Source organism: Tauraco erythrolophus, chromosome 12, assembly GCF_009769465.1.
Source record: "Tauraco erythrolophus isolate bTauEry1 chromosome 12, bTauEry1.pri, whole genome shotgun sequence".
In the NCBI taxonomy this organism is placed as follows: Eukaryota; Metazoa; Chordata; class Aves; order Musophagiformes; family Musophagidae; genus Tauraco; species Tauraco erythrolophus.
Window position 1 is genome coordinate 11274639 of NC_141476.1, and position 16064 is coordinate 11290702.

Below are 16064 nucleotides of genomic sequence, written 5' to 3' on the forward strand. Positions count from 1 at the left end.
ACCAGACCTGCTACATTGACTGTGGCTACCCTGACCTTCTGCCTCTCTCCTCCTCTCAGTGTCGCTGGCCTCCAGCACAGTGGGTCCTGGCGGGCAGATAGTCCATACGGAGACGACAGAGGTGGTGCTCAGGGGAGACCCTTTGAATGGCTTCGGACTTCAGCTCCAGGGAGGCATCTTTGCTACCGAAACCCTGTCTTCCCCACCTCTCGTCCGTTTTATTGAGCCCGACAGTCCGGCAGAGAGGTTAGAGACCTTGCCCTTGGATGCTGATGGTGCTGCTGCTGAACATTTCATGGTTTGGTTTGTTTTCTCTCCTCAGAGGCTCATTTAGATATTTACTATCATCCTTGTAATATCTCCCATTCTTCACTGGGCATGGTTTACTGTCACTGCCATTTCTGCACTCGTCGGCTGACCGTGGCCTCCCTCGCATCCCAGGTGAACGTCTTGGCACCAGGCTGCGGCTGTTCTGGGAGGAGGAGGAAGGGAGCGTGTGTCTGTGTGAGAGAGCCATTCCCATTCTTTTTTTTTTTCTTTTCTTGTTGAAAGATAAAGCTTTTATCTGGGTGCAGAAAGGGGAAAGATCTAAACAAGTGGGCCCAGCAAAGTGGTTTCTGCCCGGTTTCATTGTAGCAGTGCCCAGCTGTATGAATTGGCCTAAAAGCAAGGATTTGAGCTGCAGAGGAGGGCTCTGGTGAGGAGCAGGTAGGTGCTGCATTTCAGCACTCTTGCTTTTGGCTCTATAATGCTGGGAGAAGAGCAGGATGGAGGAGCAGTGTTAACTGCTGCTTGTCACCCCCTAGGGATAGTGGGAGCAATGACGACTCCGGGAGCCGAGCCTCAGCTCCGGAGCTCTGGCTATTCTGACTAAACTTTTCCCGATACCTTTGCTGGCTGGATTTAAAGTCTGGTTGAGTGCCTGTGCGCTACTGCGTAGGTGCCCTGTAGCAAGACCAGGTCCCAGCATGGTTTGAGCTCTTGTGGGGCCGCTGTGCTGGTTTCTCTTTCTGCTTGTGATTTCCACTGGTGGTCCATCCTGCCTAGGGGTGCTGGAGGTGCAATGAAGTGGCAGTGCTCAGCACCCATTGCAGACCCTTCTGTGGGAGGAGAAGTGTCCGAGGGATTCAACAGTGTGTGCTGATGGTTTGGTGTCCCCAAACCAGTCCAGGAAAACAGCATGTAGGTTAAACCCATGGAGGAGTAGTATGGCAGGGAAAGCATCTGTGAAAGGAAACTCGAGTCCTTGCCCCGCAGACTGGTCTCTCTGTGCGGTAGCTTCTCCAGGTGGCTGATGCAGAGGCAAGGCGGAGCATGAGTGCTGGGTGCTTGTGCCTGTGGGAGGACAGGGACAAGGTGCTGGCACAGGAAGAAGAGTTGTCCTGAGTGATGCAGGTTAAGAGAGATATCAAAAGCCTTTTCTGCCTTTTTGTTTCCTTGTTTGTTTCCAAACAGTGTTTAAAAAGGAAAGTGATGGTGTTTTGAGGTTTTTTTATCCTCTATTACCAGGGTGAATTTGGCTCATATTGCAAAGCACCAAATTCCTTTTATAAATCAGGCAGTAACAAAGCCTGCCATCCCAGGGGAGGAGGGAGAAGTGCTGAAATCCGCCTGGCTTTGTTTTATCCTCTTGCCAAGCCTGGAGCGAAAGCAAAGACTCGCAATGCAGTCCTGCTTGGCTCTAATGTGTCGCACACGCTGCTCTCCCTCTCGGCTGCCCACCCAGCAGCATTCGCGCTCTCCTGGCTGCTGCTTCCTGGCGACAGGGAGCAATCCTTTCTGCGTTTGCAGCCTGGATTTGATTTGGGGATTAAATCTTTGTCGTGTATTTCTTCCTTTCTTAGGCTGTACTGTTCTTCCTCCCCGTCTTGAAGTGACAAGTGTGCTGGGTTTGCAGCAAGGTGAAAAAGGCAGTTTTATGTTTTCATTTCACTTTTTGTTTCTTGCTGTCCCACAGAGCTTGTTTGCTCTGATCTTCCTAGGTACCTTATTCCCTGCCTCTGAGAGGTTCTGCTGTAATTGCAGCCCAAGACATTTAGAGCCATTTTTCTCCCCTTTACCGGGTCGGGCTCTCGGCTGAGGCTGGGCTGTGCACTTTCTTGTGCTGCAGTTGTTGCCCTTTGCAAAAGAGGGTGAGCGGTGGGGATACAGGGATTGGGCTCAGCAGTCTGGGTCTGTCCTGCGTATTCATGGACTCTGGTGCAAGACCTGTGAATCTGAATTTGCTGTTCCACAAGGCCATGATCCACAATCGCTTCGTCCATCTGGCTTGCCATGGAGGAGCTGCCTCTTGGGTGCCAACCAAATTTAAGGAGGAGGAAGGCATCACCCTCTTTTCAGGGAAGTCGGGCTGCCTCACATTTATTATCTGCTTTGTACTGGCTTGTGGCAGGTGGTTTGAAGCAAAAGCTCTCACCTCCCTGACTTGTGATTTGTTTTACAGCCAATAGCCTCTAATAGACCTCCCTCCCCACCTGTTGTTTTGTTTCCTGGGTGCAAGATGAAGCCTTCGAGCTCCAAATGAGACAGTGATTCAGCCCCTGTTATCAGCAGGGAGGATGGAATAGGAAGATGCCCAACATTCCCTCATGGCTGCCTTGAAGCAGCTTTTGTGTCCTTCCTCCCCCAGCTGTCATTGACAGCAGTGGGGGAGTATCTGGCTTCTCCATCCCGGTATCCAAAATCAATGCTTCCTGCTGAGTTACGTGTTTTCTAGCTCTGCTCAGACACAGTTGTTTGATCATTGTGTTTCTGGCTTTTGAGTATGAAGAGTTTGCAAAGGAAAGTTTAACAGCTGAGTGAAACTGTCAGTAAAGCTTTGATCTTTTGGAGGCTGGGACCCACTCACCAAGGTGCAGATACAAATGTACAGACATACATAGATGTGCAAGTCTGACCTGTGCAGGCCAGTTCGGGTGGATATAAGGGCACGACAGGTCGGTTTCTGCAGCCAGCAATGTGGCTGTGATTGCAGCTGCTGCCACCACACAGCTGAAGTGACCACGCAGATGCTGATGATGCTGAGTGAGATCTTCAGTGCATGTCTTGCCCAAGGCTTGAATATGCACTGCTCTGTGTTTAGCAGGACACTTACGCTGGTCCAGTGCAGTCTTTGAGCCCAAGGAATGAGTCAGGACAAAATGGGAATCTCTGCAACCCCAGGGAGACATTCCCATCACAGACTCTAGCACATCCATAGGGCTGTCTTTCACTCCGGGAGACGTCTGTACTCTTGTTCTTTCTCATTTAAAGCACTTCTCCCATGATCTCAAAGGACTTTGTGAGCTCTGATGTTAGCCTCTCCACCTCTGAGACAAATGCCCAGGAAAGCCATCCAAAAGGTTTGTGTAGGATCCCCCAGCAGAGCCAAGGAGAGGTCTGCAGGAGCCTTGGCTCCCAGGGCACATGACAGTAGGAAACTGGTTTCTCTGGAATTACTCTGAAGGGTTAGCAAAGCACGTCGGGTCTCCTTGCACTTGTGGAGGGAGCCAGAAGGTTGTGGCTTCACTCCACAAACTTTTATAAACCTGCAAGACAGAGGTTTAAACAACCATGATTGACTGAGGCTAATAGTAAAAGAAATAAAATACTTCTGGCCTAACAGAGCTATTTGCTGTAAACCACTCAGGGAAGCCTACCTTGAGTGAAGAAACACAGGAAACAGTTGTTTCGTGAGAAGGCAGCTCTGAAGAGGAAGGCGGTAAATTTTTCTTCGATGCTGTATAAAAGTATTGTGTGATCTCCCAGCCCTTGCAGTTGGAACAGTGGTGCCAAAATGGATCATGTCCTCGTGCGACCTTGAAATGACAGTGATGTCTATGTGATGCAGGTGTTGATCCCTCCTTTCCAAAAGGTGCATTATAGCAAGAGAGCTCTCGGTGCTGGAGGAGGCATCTGTGTTGTTCTTCTTGCCATCTTCATATTTATAAGCTCATATTTCCAAGTGCATCTGTGTGGCTGCATAGCCACAAGTCCAGTAAAGGACTGTAATTAAACTTGATGTAATTTATTCGCAAGGGTGGATTTGTTTACACACCATGGAGTTGTCTGTCCTAATCCAAGTCTCCTTGAACAAACAATTCTGAATTTACATCTCATAAAATAGCCGGCGTTTTTCCATGGATGGCATGAACTCAGGCAGCAGTGTAAATACACTGCAAGTTTAATACCTTCCTACCAGTAAAATAACCTCCTTAAGTTCTCTCCAAACTTGGTCATATTTCAGCTTTTGATGGGCCACCAGCAAAAACTGTTGTGCTTGTGCATTTTTATTGAATTTGGATGTGCTTTCTTTCTTGGTAACCTGGCCTTTCATATACATCCTGTTGTTTGGTGGTGAATAACACAGCCAGTGTCCGTTGTCTTTGATGTTATCTTTGTGTGCCCAGAAGCTGCAGTGCCATGTTTTCTTACAGTTAAATTAGATGTGAGTGATGAAGAGTGGCTGGAAGGATTAGTAAAAAACAAGCCATCTTCCGTGAAATATCAGTGGAAGTTGACATCTAGGAAGGACAGAGCACAGGATGTGCTTGATCATTAAAGAGCAGGGGAATAAAGATTATCTGGAGAAGGCTCAAAACAGGATAGCTGATGCCTTGTGGGAAGTATTTGTGGTAAAATAACTCCGAATGTGGAGATGAACCTTAGACTTGTTTTCATAACCCTCAACTTGTTTTGGAGACCACTCTGTAGCTTATGTTAACGATGGGGGAGGACTGGTTTCCCAAGCTCTGCTCAAGTGGACAGCCTTCTAAACAGGTAATGAGTGGAAAATCTGGAAAGATGTGGTTATAGCAAACAACTGATGAAGGATGTGGAGGAGAAGGAAGATGAGCAATTGCCCATGGCCAGTCACAGGGACACTACACTATTTTGTAGAGCCATGAGCTGGCTCAGTAAGGTGGAGGATTGTCTTGCTGGTGTTACAGTATATTTAAAAAAGAAAAAAAAAGAAAGGAAAGGGGGAGGGTGAATGTAGAATGTAGTGGTTCATGTGTGGAAAAATCCTTGCTTATAAATATAGAGAGATCCCAAGAGACAAACCATGCTGTAGCACTGTATCTCCAACATAGCCTTGCTGTCATTGTTTTTCTTCCAAGGTAAAAAGACCTGCTGATCTGTGCTCTTGGAGAAGGTGGGTCTAAACCAAAAACCCCAAAGTGCCAGTTGTGGTTATATTGGTGGGATATCGCATCGGAATAATATTGGCCTTTCAAGGCAGTTAAACAATATCAATGTACATTTGGCTTCCAGAAATGCAATTACAAGGAATAAATGATTATCCAATTTGTGGAGACATTTCAGTGAGTTCATTGGATTGCAGCTTCAATATTAGCCACATATTAAGCAGAGGACTCTCTGCAATTTTCAGTGCTGTTAGTTTGGGTTTCAGAGGGTGCATGCACATGGAAAGAGCCGTATACCTTAGATAGGGTAGGAAGGCACATGCCTTTGCATTTATCAGTCTCATCTCTTGGCCATGGTGTTGACTTTTAGGAAGGTGAGGTTTACTTTTTTTTCCTTTCCTGGAAGTTGCAGGAAATATGACCAAAAATGGTTATTTAGGAGCAAACTATATCTGAACTTAAGCAAACCACAGGGATTTGCTGCCTTGTGACCTTCCAGGGACACTTGACACTGGGACGGGAATTGCAGAAGGAGTTATCTTCTCTTTGGGGCCACTTCTACAGGATTTGTCACTACTCTATGTGTCTTGTAACAGATTTACCTGGCGAAAGTAACTCATGGCTGGTTGTGGGGTTGTTTCTCCTTTCCTCTTTTTCCCTGTCTCCTCATCCCCTTTCCCGCTTTTCCCAATGTGGACTGCAGGTGTGGGCTGCTGCAAGTAGGAGACAGAGTCCTTTCTATCAATGGCATTGCAACTGAGGATGGGACTATGGAGGAAGCTAATCAGCTTTTGCGTGATGCCGCGCTCACCAACAAAGTGGTGCTCGAGATTGAATTTGATGTTGCAGGTAAGTTGCTGAAGGAATTGCTGCTCCACACTACCAGCAGGACTCTGCCAGTGCCTTTGCTAACCCATAGGATGGAGTGTATTCACACAAATACATGAGGTTTTTGCTAGAGCTCAGAAGGAAGAGCGATGAGACCCTGTGAGGAGCTTTTCCATTTCTCATTATTCGCTAACGTGCACCGAGATGGAGGGTCCTTCTTCTGATCCCTTCAAAAATGCCTTGTACTCACTACTTATCTGAGATAAGCCTAAGGAGTAGACAAAGAGGCCACCTGCACTTTAAATATTTGCCCATTAATGTGAATAATATTTATATTAATTTATATTAATTTATGGCCTTGAAGGAAGGAGGGAGCCAAAGCTGTTGACTGGGGCTCAAGTGCAGCTTTGTATTTAAAAAAAAAAAAAGTTTTTTTCCTTTTACATTGACAGAGCTGCCTCAGTCTTGAAGTACAGCATGATGTGAGTACTTCACTCGATGTTCAGAGCATGTATTTTTAGTGAGAGTCTGAATTTTAAAGTGAAGTCCACAGGGCCTCGAGTAACAACCTTATTTGAACCAATAAAGCTGAGTTTTATGGGCTTCTTTTTCTTAGTTCCAAAGAAACCATCCATGCAACTGAAAACTCTTTTCTTCTGTTTTCTTTTGTGTCTGTTTTTGGTTTTATAGAGTCTGTCATACCCAGCAGCGGTACTTTCCACGTTAAATTGCCCAAGAAAAGGGGTGTAGAGCTTGGAATTACAATCAGCTGTAAGTATTGCTCAGATTTGCACTAGCAGTTGCAAAAGCCACTGCTTTCCACCTTGGCACATCAGAGGGACCCAGCGGAGAGAGATAAGATTACATGGGGTTTCCTGGTAGTGCTTGCAGGGCTTGTGATTTATCCCAAACTGAATTAAATGTGTGGTTCCTACCCCCACGAGTTGGTGGCTGCAGAGAAAAGCGGCCACATGAAGGATTGTGGCAAAGGATGTGTCTCTAAAGGGCATGTGAGCAGTTGGTCTGTGCCACAGACATATTATATTATATTATATTATATTATATTATATTATATTATATTATATTATATTATATTATATTATATTATATTATATTATATTATATTATATTATATTATATTATATTATATTATATTATATTATAATTATATTATATTATATTTTTATTTCCTTGCTTACAGTTGTATTATGCTGCTTTTAAAAAGGGATTGCCTGAATCTGGTGGGACCCTTGCAGGAAGAGGTGGAGGAAGGAGAGCAAGTGGGAGGTGAACCCACAGCTTGAAGGATAGAGAGGGGAAACTGCTAAGAGGAAGAGGATGATGAAGATGGTGGCAGGCCTTAGAGGTGGGGGGGGAAGGAAGGTGCTGGGCAGAGTTTGCCAGGAGTCCTTGCATTGACTAACCGCAGCCATGGAGGAGGAGATCCATGTGCCATGACTTGGTGGACACTGAGAGAATGAGACATAAGCCTTTTTCTTTCTTTTCTCTCTTCTCTGCTCACTCTTGATTAATTATCTTTGTTTCTCTTCTGAAGCATATTTTTCATTTAAAGACCTTTTGGCCTCTTAGGAGGTGATGCTGTAAGGGGATAATATAGGCAGGTCCATCCCAAATTTCTGGCCAATTTGGAGTCTCGTTATGCCTTGCCTCAGTGAATTTTTCCTTTATGGCAAATGTAAGCAGGTCTCACGTCCCTCTTTCACTGCTGGGTAAACTGAGTTGAATCATCTCGGATTTGCAATGCCCAGAGGCTGCCACCACCTCTCTGCTGAAACAAAGCAACTTGTGAAACTGCAGTAATGGGATCTTGTGTCCAAGCCCTCAGGAGCACAGACCCAGCTGTGTCTGGGGAATGAAGTCACTAGGGACACTTTAAAACTAGGTTTCATCGAAATAGATAAGCTATTTGCAATTACCTCTTGGCATTTACAGCATTAGTCAGTGAGTTAATTGGAGGTGTTCTGGTCTAAATGGGGTGATTCTCAAGCGCGACTTGAACATCGACAGGGTGATGGATTCACACCCTGTGTTATTTCTTCTCCCCCTTCCCAGTTTCCTCTATTTGTGCCACAAGGATAATCCTAAAACATATCAGCATAGTATTAGACATTTGGCTTGGTAGCACATCAAAGTGCTTTCCGAAAGCAGTGGCGTACCCGTAGTGACATTTCACTGGCGGGGGAGCAGGGCATAGTGTGGCACCCCGTCCTGCACTGGGTTCCCAGCCCACTGCCCTGCCTACTGTGCCAGCTTTCAATCTCAAAATGCAAACTAGGACGATGGACCTGGGAGCAAAAGACTTCTGGCTTGAGCATGGCCAGGGTTTCACTCCGTTTAAACTTCAAAGCTTAGTTTATATCTGGGACTGGAGAGCAAAACAAATGTCGGAGTTGCCAGCAAGAATAGGAGGGTTTTTTTGTGAAGTCTCACTTAACTGTGATCTGCTTCAGATGTGCATTTACACTTCAAACATATTTTTATGTTGAAACCGTTTTCATTTGAAATTTGTTTAAAAAATTGATTTCACACATTTTTTGAAATCACCGCTAAATAAAACGAAACTGACCCCTGGGTTTTAAATAGTTAGATACCCATTATCCAACTACAAAGCAGTTTTTAAACAATGTAATAGATTTGATCTTTTTGATTATTGAACATGTTCACAGGACATTGTTTAAATAATGCATATGCATAAATTTAAGTTATATTTCAATCCTTTGCTGAGTCAAAGCCAAAATTATATTTACAAATGGAGCAAAAGAGAGCCAGCCAGAAAATGGGGTGGCAAGGATGAAATGCTAGTTGAATCCTAATTCTGATTTCATTTATTAGTCTGTATAATCCTATGTCCACATGACCCTTAGCAAATTAGGTCATCATTTTGTCACTCTGCCTCTGACCAAGCAGATAAATATACCAGTCTCAAACATTAAAACCAAAGCAAGCAGCCTTATGGTAAGTACCTCCTGCAGAGACAGGATGTGCATGCGGGAGTGTGATGCAAGCAGCAAGAGAAAAGAGGTAAAAATAACTCTGTTTTGCTCAGTTCCTCTCAGTTCTGCTGATTTGAATGCTTGTACAGATCTAGAAACAGCTTTTTCAGCTTTCCTTCTGACAAGGAAAAGCATATAACTACTGTTTTAAAGAAGGGAACTTGTTTTACTGGCCTCCCACATTAGATTCCTTTTCCCTACTCTGTAAACCTGGGGCAGGTTAAGTACATGACAAGACAGAGGGGTCAGTAGAAAGCTTCCTGCACTGTTGTGGCCACAGAATTGGATTTATTCATAAACTTTGTAGTCTGGCAACACTGTAGATGAAAGATCATGGAATCATATAATGGTTTGGGTTGGAAGGGACCTTAAAGATCATCTAGTTCCAGCCCTGCTGCCAGGGGCAGGGACACCTTCCACTAGATCAGGTTGCTCAAAGCCTCATCCAGCCTGGCCTTGAACACCTCCAGGGATGGAGCATCCATAACTCCTCTGGGCAACCTGTTCCAGTGTTTCACCACTCTCATTGTAAAAAAACTCTTCCTTATATTTAATCTAAATCTACCCTCTTTCAGTTTGAAACCATTACCTCTTGTCCTATCACTACACACTCTTGTAAAAAGTCCCTCTCCAGCTTTCTTGTAGGCCCCCTTTAGGTACTGCAAGACTGCTATAAGATCACCCTGGAGCAAGATGAGTTGCTTTCGTTGAGTTTTACCTCTCAGTTTCAGCAGGCTCATCTGTAGTTAATTCCTCTGTCTAGGAAGGTTTGCTGCTGCCCTCTTACCAGGGCAGAAAATGTTACGACCTCATCAGAGAAGCACTACAGAAATAAAAGCGATGAAGTTCTTGCTGTGCTGTGGCTCTCAGAGCTAATCGGGAGATGGGCTAAAGTAAAGGAGGGGAGAGCAGTATTCTTGATGGATGCATTGGAAGAATTTGTGTAATGGATCTGGCTGCAGGAGGAACCATAAATCTGCTGGAAAGCCTCATAAAAGGGCTGAAAACCCAGGAGTCTTTTTGTATGAGGAGGGCAGATGCTGCTGTTTCTGGGATGAACATACAGAGAGTGTCTGTGCTTGCTCCTGGTGAAGGGCAGATGTTTGCTGAAGGCATTTCATCTTCTCTGAGGTCTCGGGGTTTGCTGGAAAGAGAAGGCTTGGGCTGGGCAAGCCCCTAGTTGTGGTCTGTGCACACAGACGGGTTTCTTTCCCCTGCTAAAACACAGCATGGCAAAGGGATGGAGCAAATTAAGATGCACGATGCAAATATTTGCATATAGTATTGTTTCCCCTTCCATTCCTCATAAGATAAATAGGAAATCCAAAGGATGAGTCTCTCACTGACTGTGCTTTGTATTTCTATGGCACCCCCACTGCCCTCCAGTCTCATTTCAGTCTCCTACATTCACTAAATGAAAATTAACGAAGCAAAACACCAAAGGTTCTTCTGTGCACTTCGTCCAGGGGTGAAGGGACAAGAAGCCAGCAAAATCGCTCTCGTTTTTTCCATACTCCAGTGCCTGGGTTTCTGTCCCAGGGAGAGGGCTGCATTTGTTTGTAAAACAGCTGCTCCACTTGAAGAGCGAAGTGCGTGCTCCTTTCTGCTTCATGAAGTTCAAAGAGCTGTGTGGGCTGTGAAGCTCAACTGTTTGCAGAGCCCTCTGAGGTGCTCTGAACGGTGAGGGTGCAGAGACGTACGAACTGAGATTTTTTGACATAGGGATGTGAAGATGTGGCTCCTGTTATCCTGAGCTACTCATCTCCATTAGCAGAACGCATGCCATAAGTGCTCTGATCTTGCTGGCTCCATTCAGTTCTAATGATACAGTTATGCCTTTGTGCGTTTTCTGTAAATCTCTTACAAATTAAAATCTCCAACAGCGAGAAGCTAATAGTCATGTATTCTTGTATGTTCAATACCTGACCTCTTAAAATAAGATATGGATTTGTTATTAGCCTCTGGAAAATGATAGTCGATTACACAAAAGATTGCTTTTTGTGTTTTCTTTTTTTTTTTGTCCGTCTGTCTCATATATCCTCTCCAAGGGCTCATTGTGAAATTTGCTGCAGGGTACAGGTGTGTTGTTGCTGTTTAAACAGATAATGAAATTACTGTTCATTTTAGCTACACATTAATGCTTTATATAACATGTTTATCAAATTACCTTTATATATCTTAACAATCAATTCCTATGCCCTTGGCAGGAAGTACTGCAGATAAGGAGTAGGTAGTATATCTGCTTGTGGGTGATAAAACTGGAATTTGGATAGATAGATAACTTCGATTAAGTCTCTTAAGCAGTGTAATCACTGTCCTAGCGAGAAGATGGATCTGTGAGCCAAGAAAATCTAGCTTTGCTGGTGCTGGATTAACCTGGGACCTGCCACCGGCCAGGCACGGTGTGTCTGCAAGCAGCAGTGCACCCGGCAGCCTCCTGTCCTACCCCCTCACTAACGCTGCAGCTTCAACTGAGGTTTGCAGCTGATTCACTCCGGTGCTTTTACCGAGGTGGGATGTTCTGTCCTGGTTTTGCTACCTGGAGATTTTGGAAGGTAATAGATCTGCAGTGGAGTAAGTATCCAGCTGGAGGCACTGAAAATTTATGCACCTGCTGCTAAAACTAATGAATGATAGAGGAAAAAGTTGAGTACTGGGGATTTGATTTTCACTGCTGCTTTTTATAATCAATTCTGATTTGCTTTTATTGCTCTTCTCATTCCTTAGCTATCCTGAGATTATTGGGTTTCTGATTTTGTTTGTTTTTTTGTTTGTTTCCCCCCCCCGGTTATATACTTGCTTTCTTAAATGTATTCTTATGGCATTATTACAGTTTCTTTAATTACACATTGGCAGAGTGCTGCTTTGGCTTGGTCAATAATGAAGGGCATTTATAACAGGTTGATGTGTGTGAGATATGTGCTCGTGCTCCTTGGAGGGGAATAATTTACCAATACGAGTCATTATGCATTCTGTTAAAAACACAAACCGGACATGTGTTTCTGGCCTCGTCATCCATCACAGAGTAAACGCCGAGTGAGCCAGAATCCCAGCAGAGGTGGTGAGAGACTGAAAGCAATTTATAAAAAGTAAATAACAGTATTGATCAACTCACCTTTTTATCACGGACCTGTCACCACTGCCGAGCAGTGTTTTCATTTTGAGTTTCTCCCCTACCCCACGCTTCTACCTTCACTAGCTGTTGATTTATGGAGCTTTTCCTGGGCCACTGGTGCAGATGTAAACTATCTTTTGTACTGGTAAACTCACCAAAAATATAAATGTATCTGAAAAAGAGCCTACTAGCACCTGAAGTGGTTTCCCTGGCAGATGGAGGCCACAAGCAGAGCACCTGCTGAGAGAGAGTGGGTTTCTGCACACCAGCTTCTGCCTCTGTCTCTCCATCCATCTCTTCCCTCGACTCCCTTTGCTGCCATCTCTATTTCACAGACCCAGAGGCAAGGCTGGGCGTCTGAACCATGTCTTCCTGCAGCAAACAGGATTACGAAGGCAATGTCCTTTGAAGAGAAATAACCACATTGACAGCAGAAATGAATGAATGGAAAGCCTTTACTCATCTATGCAAGATGAGTCTCAACTCCAAAGACCGCAGCCCTAATAAAATAATAATGTAGTTTAAGGTGTTTTTTTTTTATTGCAGGCAGATTGGAAATGATTTCTCCCAGATCTCACCAGGGATCTACATATCTAATGCCTCAGACCTTGACTGAGTCGCTGCTTCAGTGACGTTGCAGCTCTCCTGTCTGTAGACAGGGCAGCTGTTACACAGAGGCATGTTGTCACCCTGTGTGAACAGCCCAGGATTGTTAAAAACATGGGTCTCAGGGTGGCTGGGGCGGTTGGGGGCAGCCTGGTCCCAGCAGGCGCTCTCCTAGGGCGCCAGAAAGGGCTTTGGGATGCCAAACATGAATTAGTGGAGTTAGTAACAGCTGGTTTTTAACATGAACAGCAAGTGACTGTTCTGTGCTTTGAGATTTCATTATCTTAACTTTATATCTTATGCCTTGTCAGAGAGAACAATTATTCATTAAGTCTCTCTAACTGACCCTTCAGATTTGTAGGTACTGACTAATAATGATGGTTTTATAAAGCGTTTCCATTTTATACTAAGTAATTATTTAAACTAGAAGGCTGCCATTTATTGCAGTTTGGGTATTCTGATGGTAGGGACAGGTATATGTAGTTGTACATGGCTCTTCCATTTAACTGGTCTCAAGAAAATCTATTTGGAAAGCACAATTTTGAAAAAAACCCAGGACAAAACCCAGAATGATTTTTCCTTAAAACTTGCTTTGTTTCCTAATGGACAAAGCACTGGGTTTGTCACCCTTTCTTCTGATACGGGAAGCTTGTGCGACGTTCAGTGCTGACCCCTGTTGCAGAGCTGCAAAAGGACAAGGTCTCGCTTTCTGCTCAGGGACTGACCATGGGCAGGATCCCCCGATGTGTCACAGGGCTTGTAAGATAAACGCTGAGATAAACACCATTTCTGCAGAGCTCGAGGCATGTTGTTGTCTGTACCTGCTTTTGTTACTCCCCCCCTTTTCTCTTTTGAGTGTTCATGGTCTCTGGACATGTCGTTCCAGCTGTGTCTGGGTCAGGTTTAGGGAGGGCCATCCCCAACCCACCACCAGGATTGTGGAGATCCTCCCTAACCCCTTTCTGTCACACTGCCTCTGCTTTGAAACTAATAAACAAACCTTGCGGTGAAAAGTGTTTTTGCTAACCTGGATCGTTTTGACAGAACCGGGCTAGGGAGCGATTAAACACGCAGCGATGCCAGCCCGACCAGGGCTCAGGGTGTGCTAACAGAGCCTCCCATCACCGCTGTGCAGACCACCTCGTTGTGCACCCCCCAGCGGCAAATACATGTTCTATATTGAAGAAGAGAACAGCAATGGTAATAACAGGGTGATGCATCTCCGTCCACTGTGCAGTTAGTCCACGGTGTGTGGCCTTGTCAATCAGAGGGGGGATTTCGGCATTGATTTTAGCTGCACGAGCTGCATCTCATCCTTCCCTCCCACCACTCAACTCTGCCTAGCATGTGTCAGTCTATCTCCTGGCTGGTCCGTGACATGGACAGGTTGAACATATGCACAAGCCCTTGCTGAATCTCCACAGCCCATCTACTTCTCTTCGACCTGTGGCTGCAAGCTGAACGTGAGTGTCCAGACCAAAATTGCCTGGCATCACGCTGCAGTAAAAGACGGGGAAAATTCTACCAGCTCTGTGTCATTCAGCAGTCACATCGCTGTGACTATTATAAAATCAGTCATGATCTGCTCTTCGCTGCCTGACCTAACTTTTATACTCAGCCCTGTTACGACTGAGATTGGCTGTCTTTTCTCCCTGTCTCATACAGAAGGTTTAGTTGTATCTGGGAGAGGGTATCCTTAAAAGTGTCAAGTTAGCACATATGTTTTTAAATCTCCTAAATAAATGTAAACAACAGAAAAATCTAGAGCAGAGAGATTGGTAAGAAGAAGCACTTATTCCTTATGTCTGGCTTTCTGAGGTGCTCTCTAACTGGTGTTCAGGCAGGTGGATCTCTGTGTGGTTGGTGCCATGTGCCTCACAGATACTCTGACCTGCACCTGATATATTCAGATGTTGTGAGTTTCTTCCTTCCCACGCAGTTTTTTCTGAGAAGCTCCATCAGCTTTGAATGAGACGATGCAATTCCCATAGCAAGGCAGGAGGGAGTGTCGCAAAGTGAAAAGGATGCTCTTGGCGTGTTTGGTGTGCGGATGGCAGAGAGATCAGGAGGGGTTCGAGTCATAAATCTCACTTGGGTTTCTCAAGAGAGAAGCAGGTCTCGCAGGCAAATTTAAAAATGCAAATGCTCCCAGAGATGTGTACTTGCATCTTTTGTGGGCTGAAAAATTTGTCGGGATTGGGCAGGAGAGAAGAGTTGGAAACCACCCCTTCCAACTCCAGCACTGAGACCGGTCCTCATTTATCTGGTTGTATGATGAAGTGGCCTGGGGAGCTGAACCAACTAGAAAACAGTGTTTTATCAAATTCTTCCTGGGTTATTTTCCACCTGGAAAATTTCCCATCCCACTTTACTTCAAGAACACAGAAACGCTTATATTAACCACAGAGCTGAGCGAGGTACTCCCTAGGCAGTGGTGCTAATGTCTGACTGCTGCCATAGCCATTGACTCACTTGCTGTCTTGCGTCAGAGGTGTGGGCAAGTGGGTGTTTAACAGTGCTGGGATCGGGCAATCCCACCTCTTGCTGCTGCATGCCATATGTCCTCCCCTTCAGGAGGAGACCAAAGGAAGCAGCTAGCTAACTTGGGCAAAGGGCAACCAACAAACATTTGTAGGGATTCACTTATTTTTTCTCCTGGTGTGGCTTCCAGAGTTCAAGTGTGAGGCATTGTTTTGTCAAAGGCAGATAAAATTCCCTTTCCTTACAAATCCTTCTTCCTGTTAACCATCCCTGTCCTAGATAGCAGACTCAATATCAAGCTTTGTACCCATGAATCTCTTTTGCAGCTGCAAGCAGAAAGCCTGGGGAGCCTTTGATCATCTCGGACATCAAGAAGGGGAGTGTAGCACACAGGTGAGTGCAGAATTTCCCATGTGCCAAACCCATTGCAAAATGTCCGGCCCAGTAATGAGAAGTAGAATGAAGCCTGAGCAGTAGCACTTGGATCTGGATTTTGCCAGCATCCAAAGAGATCTCAGTTCTAGAGGTTTATCTTAGACCACAGTAGGGTTTGCAATAAGAACTGTCTGTACTGAAGCAAGTAGAGTTGAGCTAATGGAGAAGATGGCCAGAGCACTGATTCAGAGGTCTGCTGACTGCAGGAGATGGATGTTTAGCATTTAAGAGCATGTGATAAAGGGCTTCATATATCCTATAAGGTGCTATGGCTCATCAAGTAGTTTGCTGTGTTTCAGCTTCTGCTCAAGTGAACAGAGTGAGTGAGTTGCGGGCACTGGTAGGGAACTGAGCAAATAACTCAGCATTTATTGACTTCACCTCTGATCCCAGCACCTCATAACAAGGCTTTCAGAGGAATTTAGTGCTGCCGGAGGGCTAGTTTTTAAGCGTTCATAC

The 16064-nt window shown here is 45.1% G+C and overlaps 1 protein-coding gene across 1 annotated transcript in view; it reads left to right on the forward strand.

Moving 5' to 3' along the window:
* Positions 1-16064, forward strand: part of GRIP2 (glutamate receptor interacting protein 2) — a 114470-nt gene that overhangs the window by 74621 nt on the left and 23785 nt on the right. Inside the window, exons 12-15 of the mRNA XM_086619261.1 lie at positions 60-246; positions 5830-5975; positions 6645-6725; positions 15497-15563. Of these exons, the coding sequence (XP_086475387.1) occupies positions 60-246; positions 5830-5975; positions 6645-6725; positions 15497-15563 (481 nt within the window). The remainder of the gene's footprint in view (positions 1-59; positions 247-5829; positions 5976-6644; positions 6726-15496; positions 15564-16064) is intronic.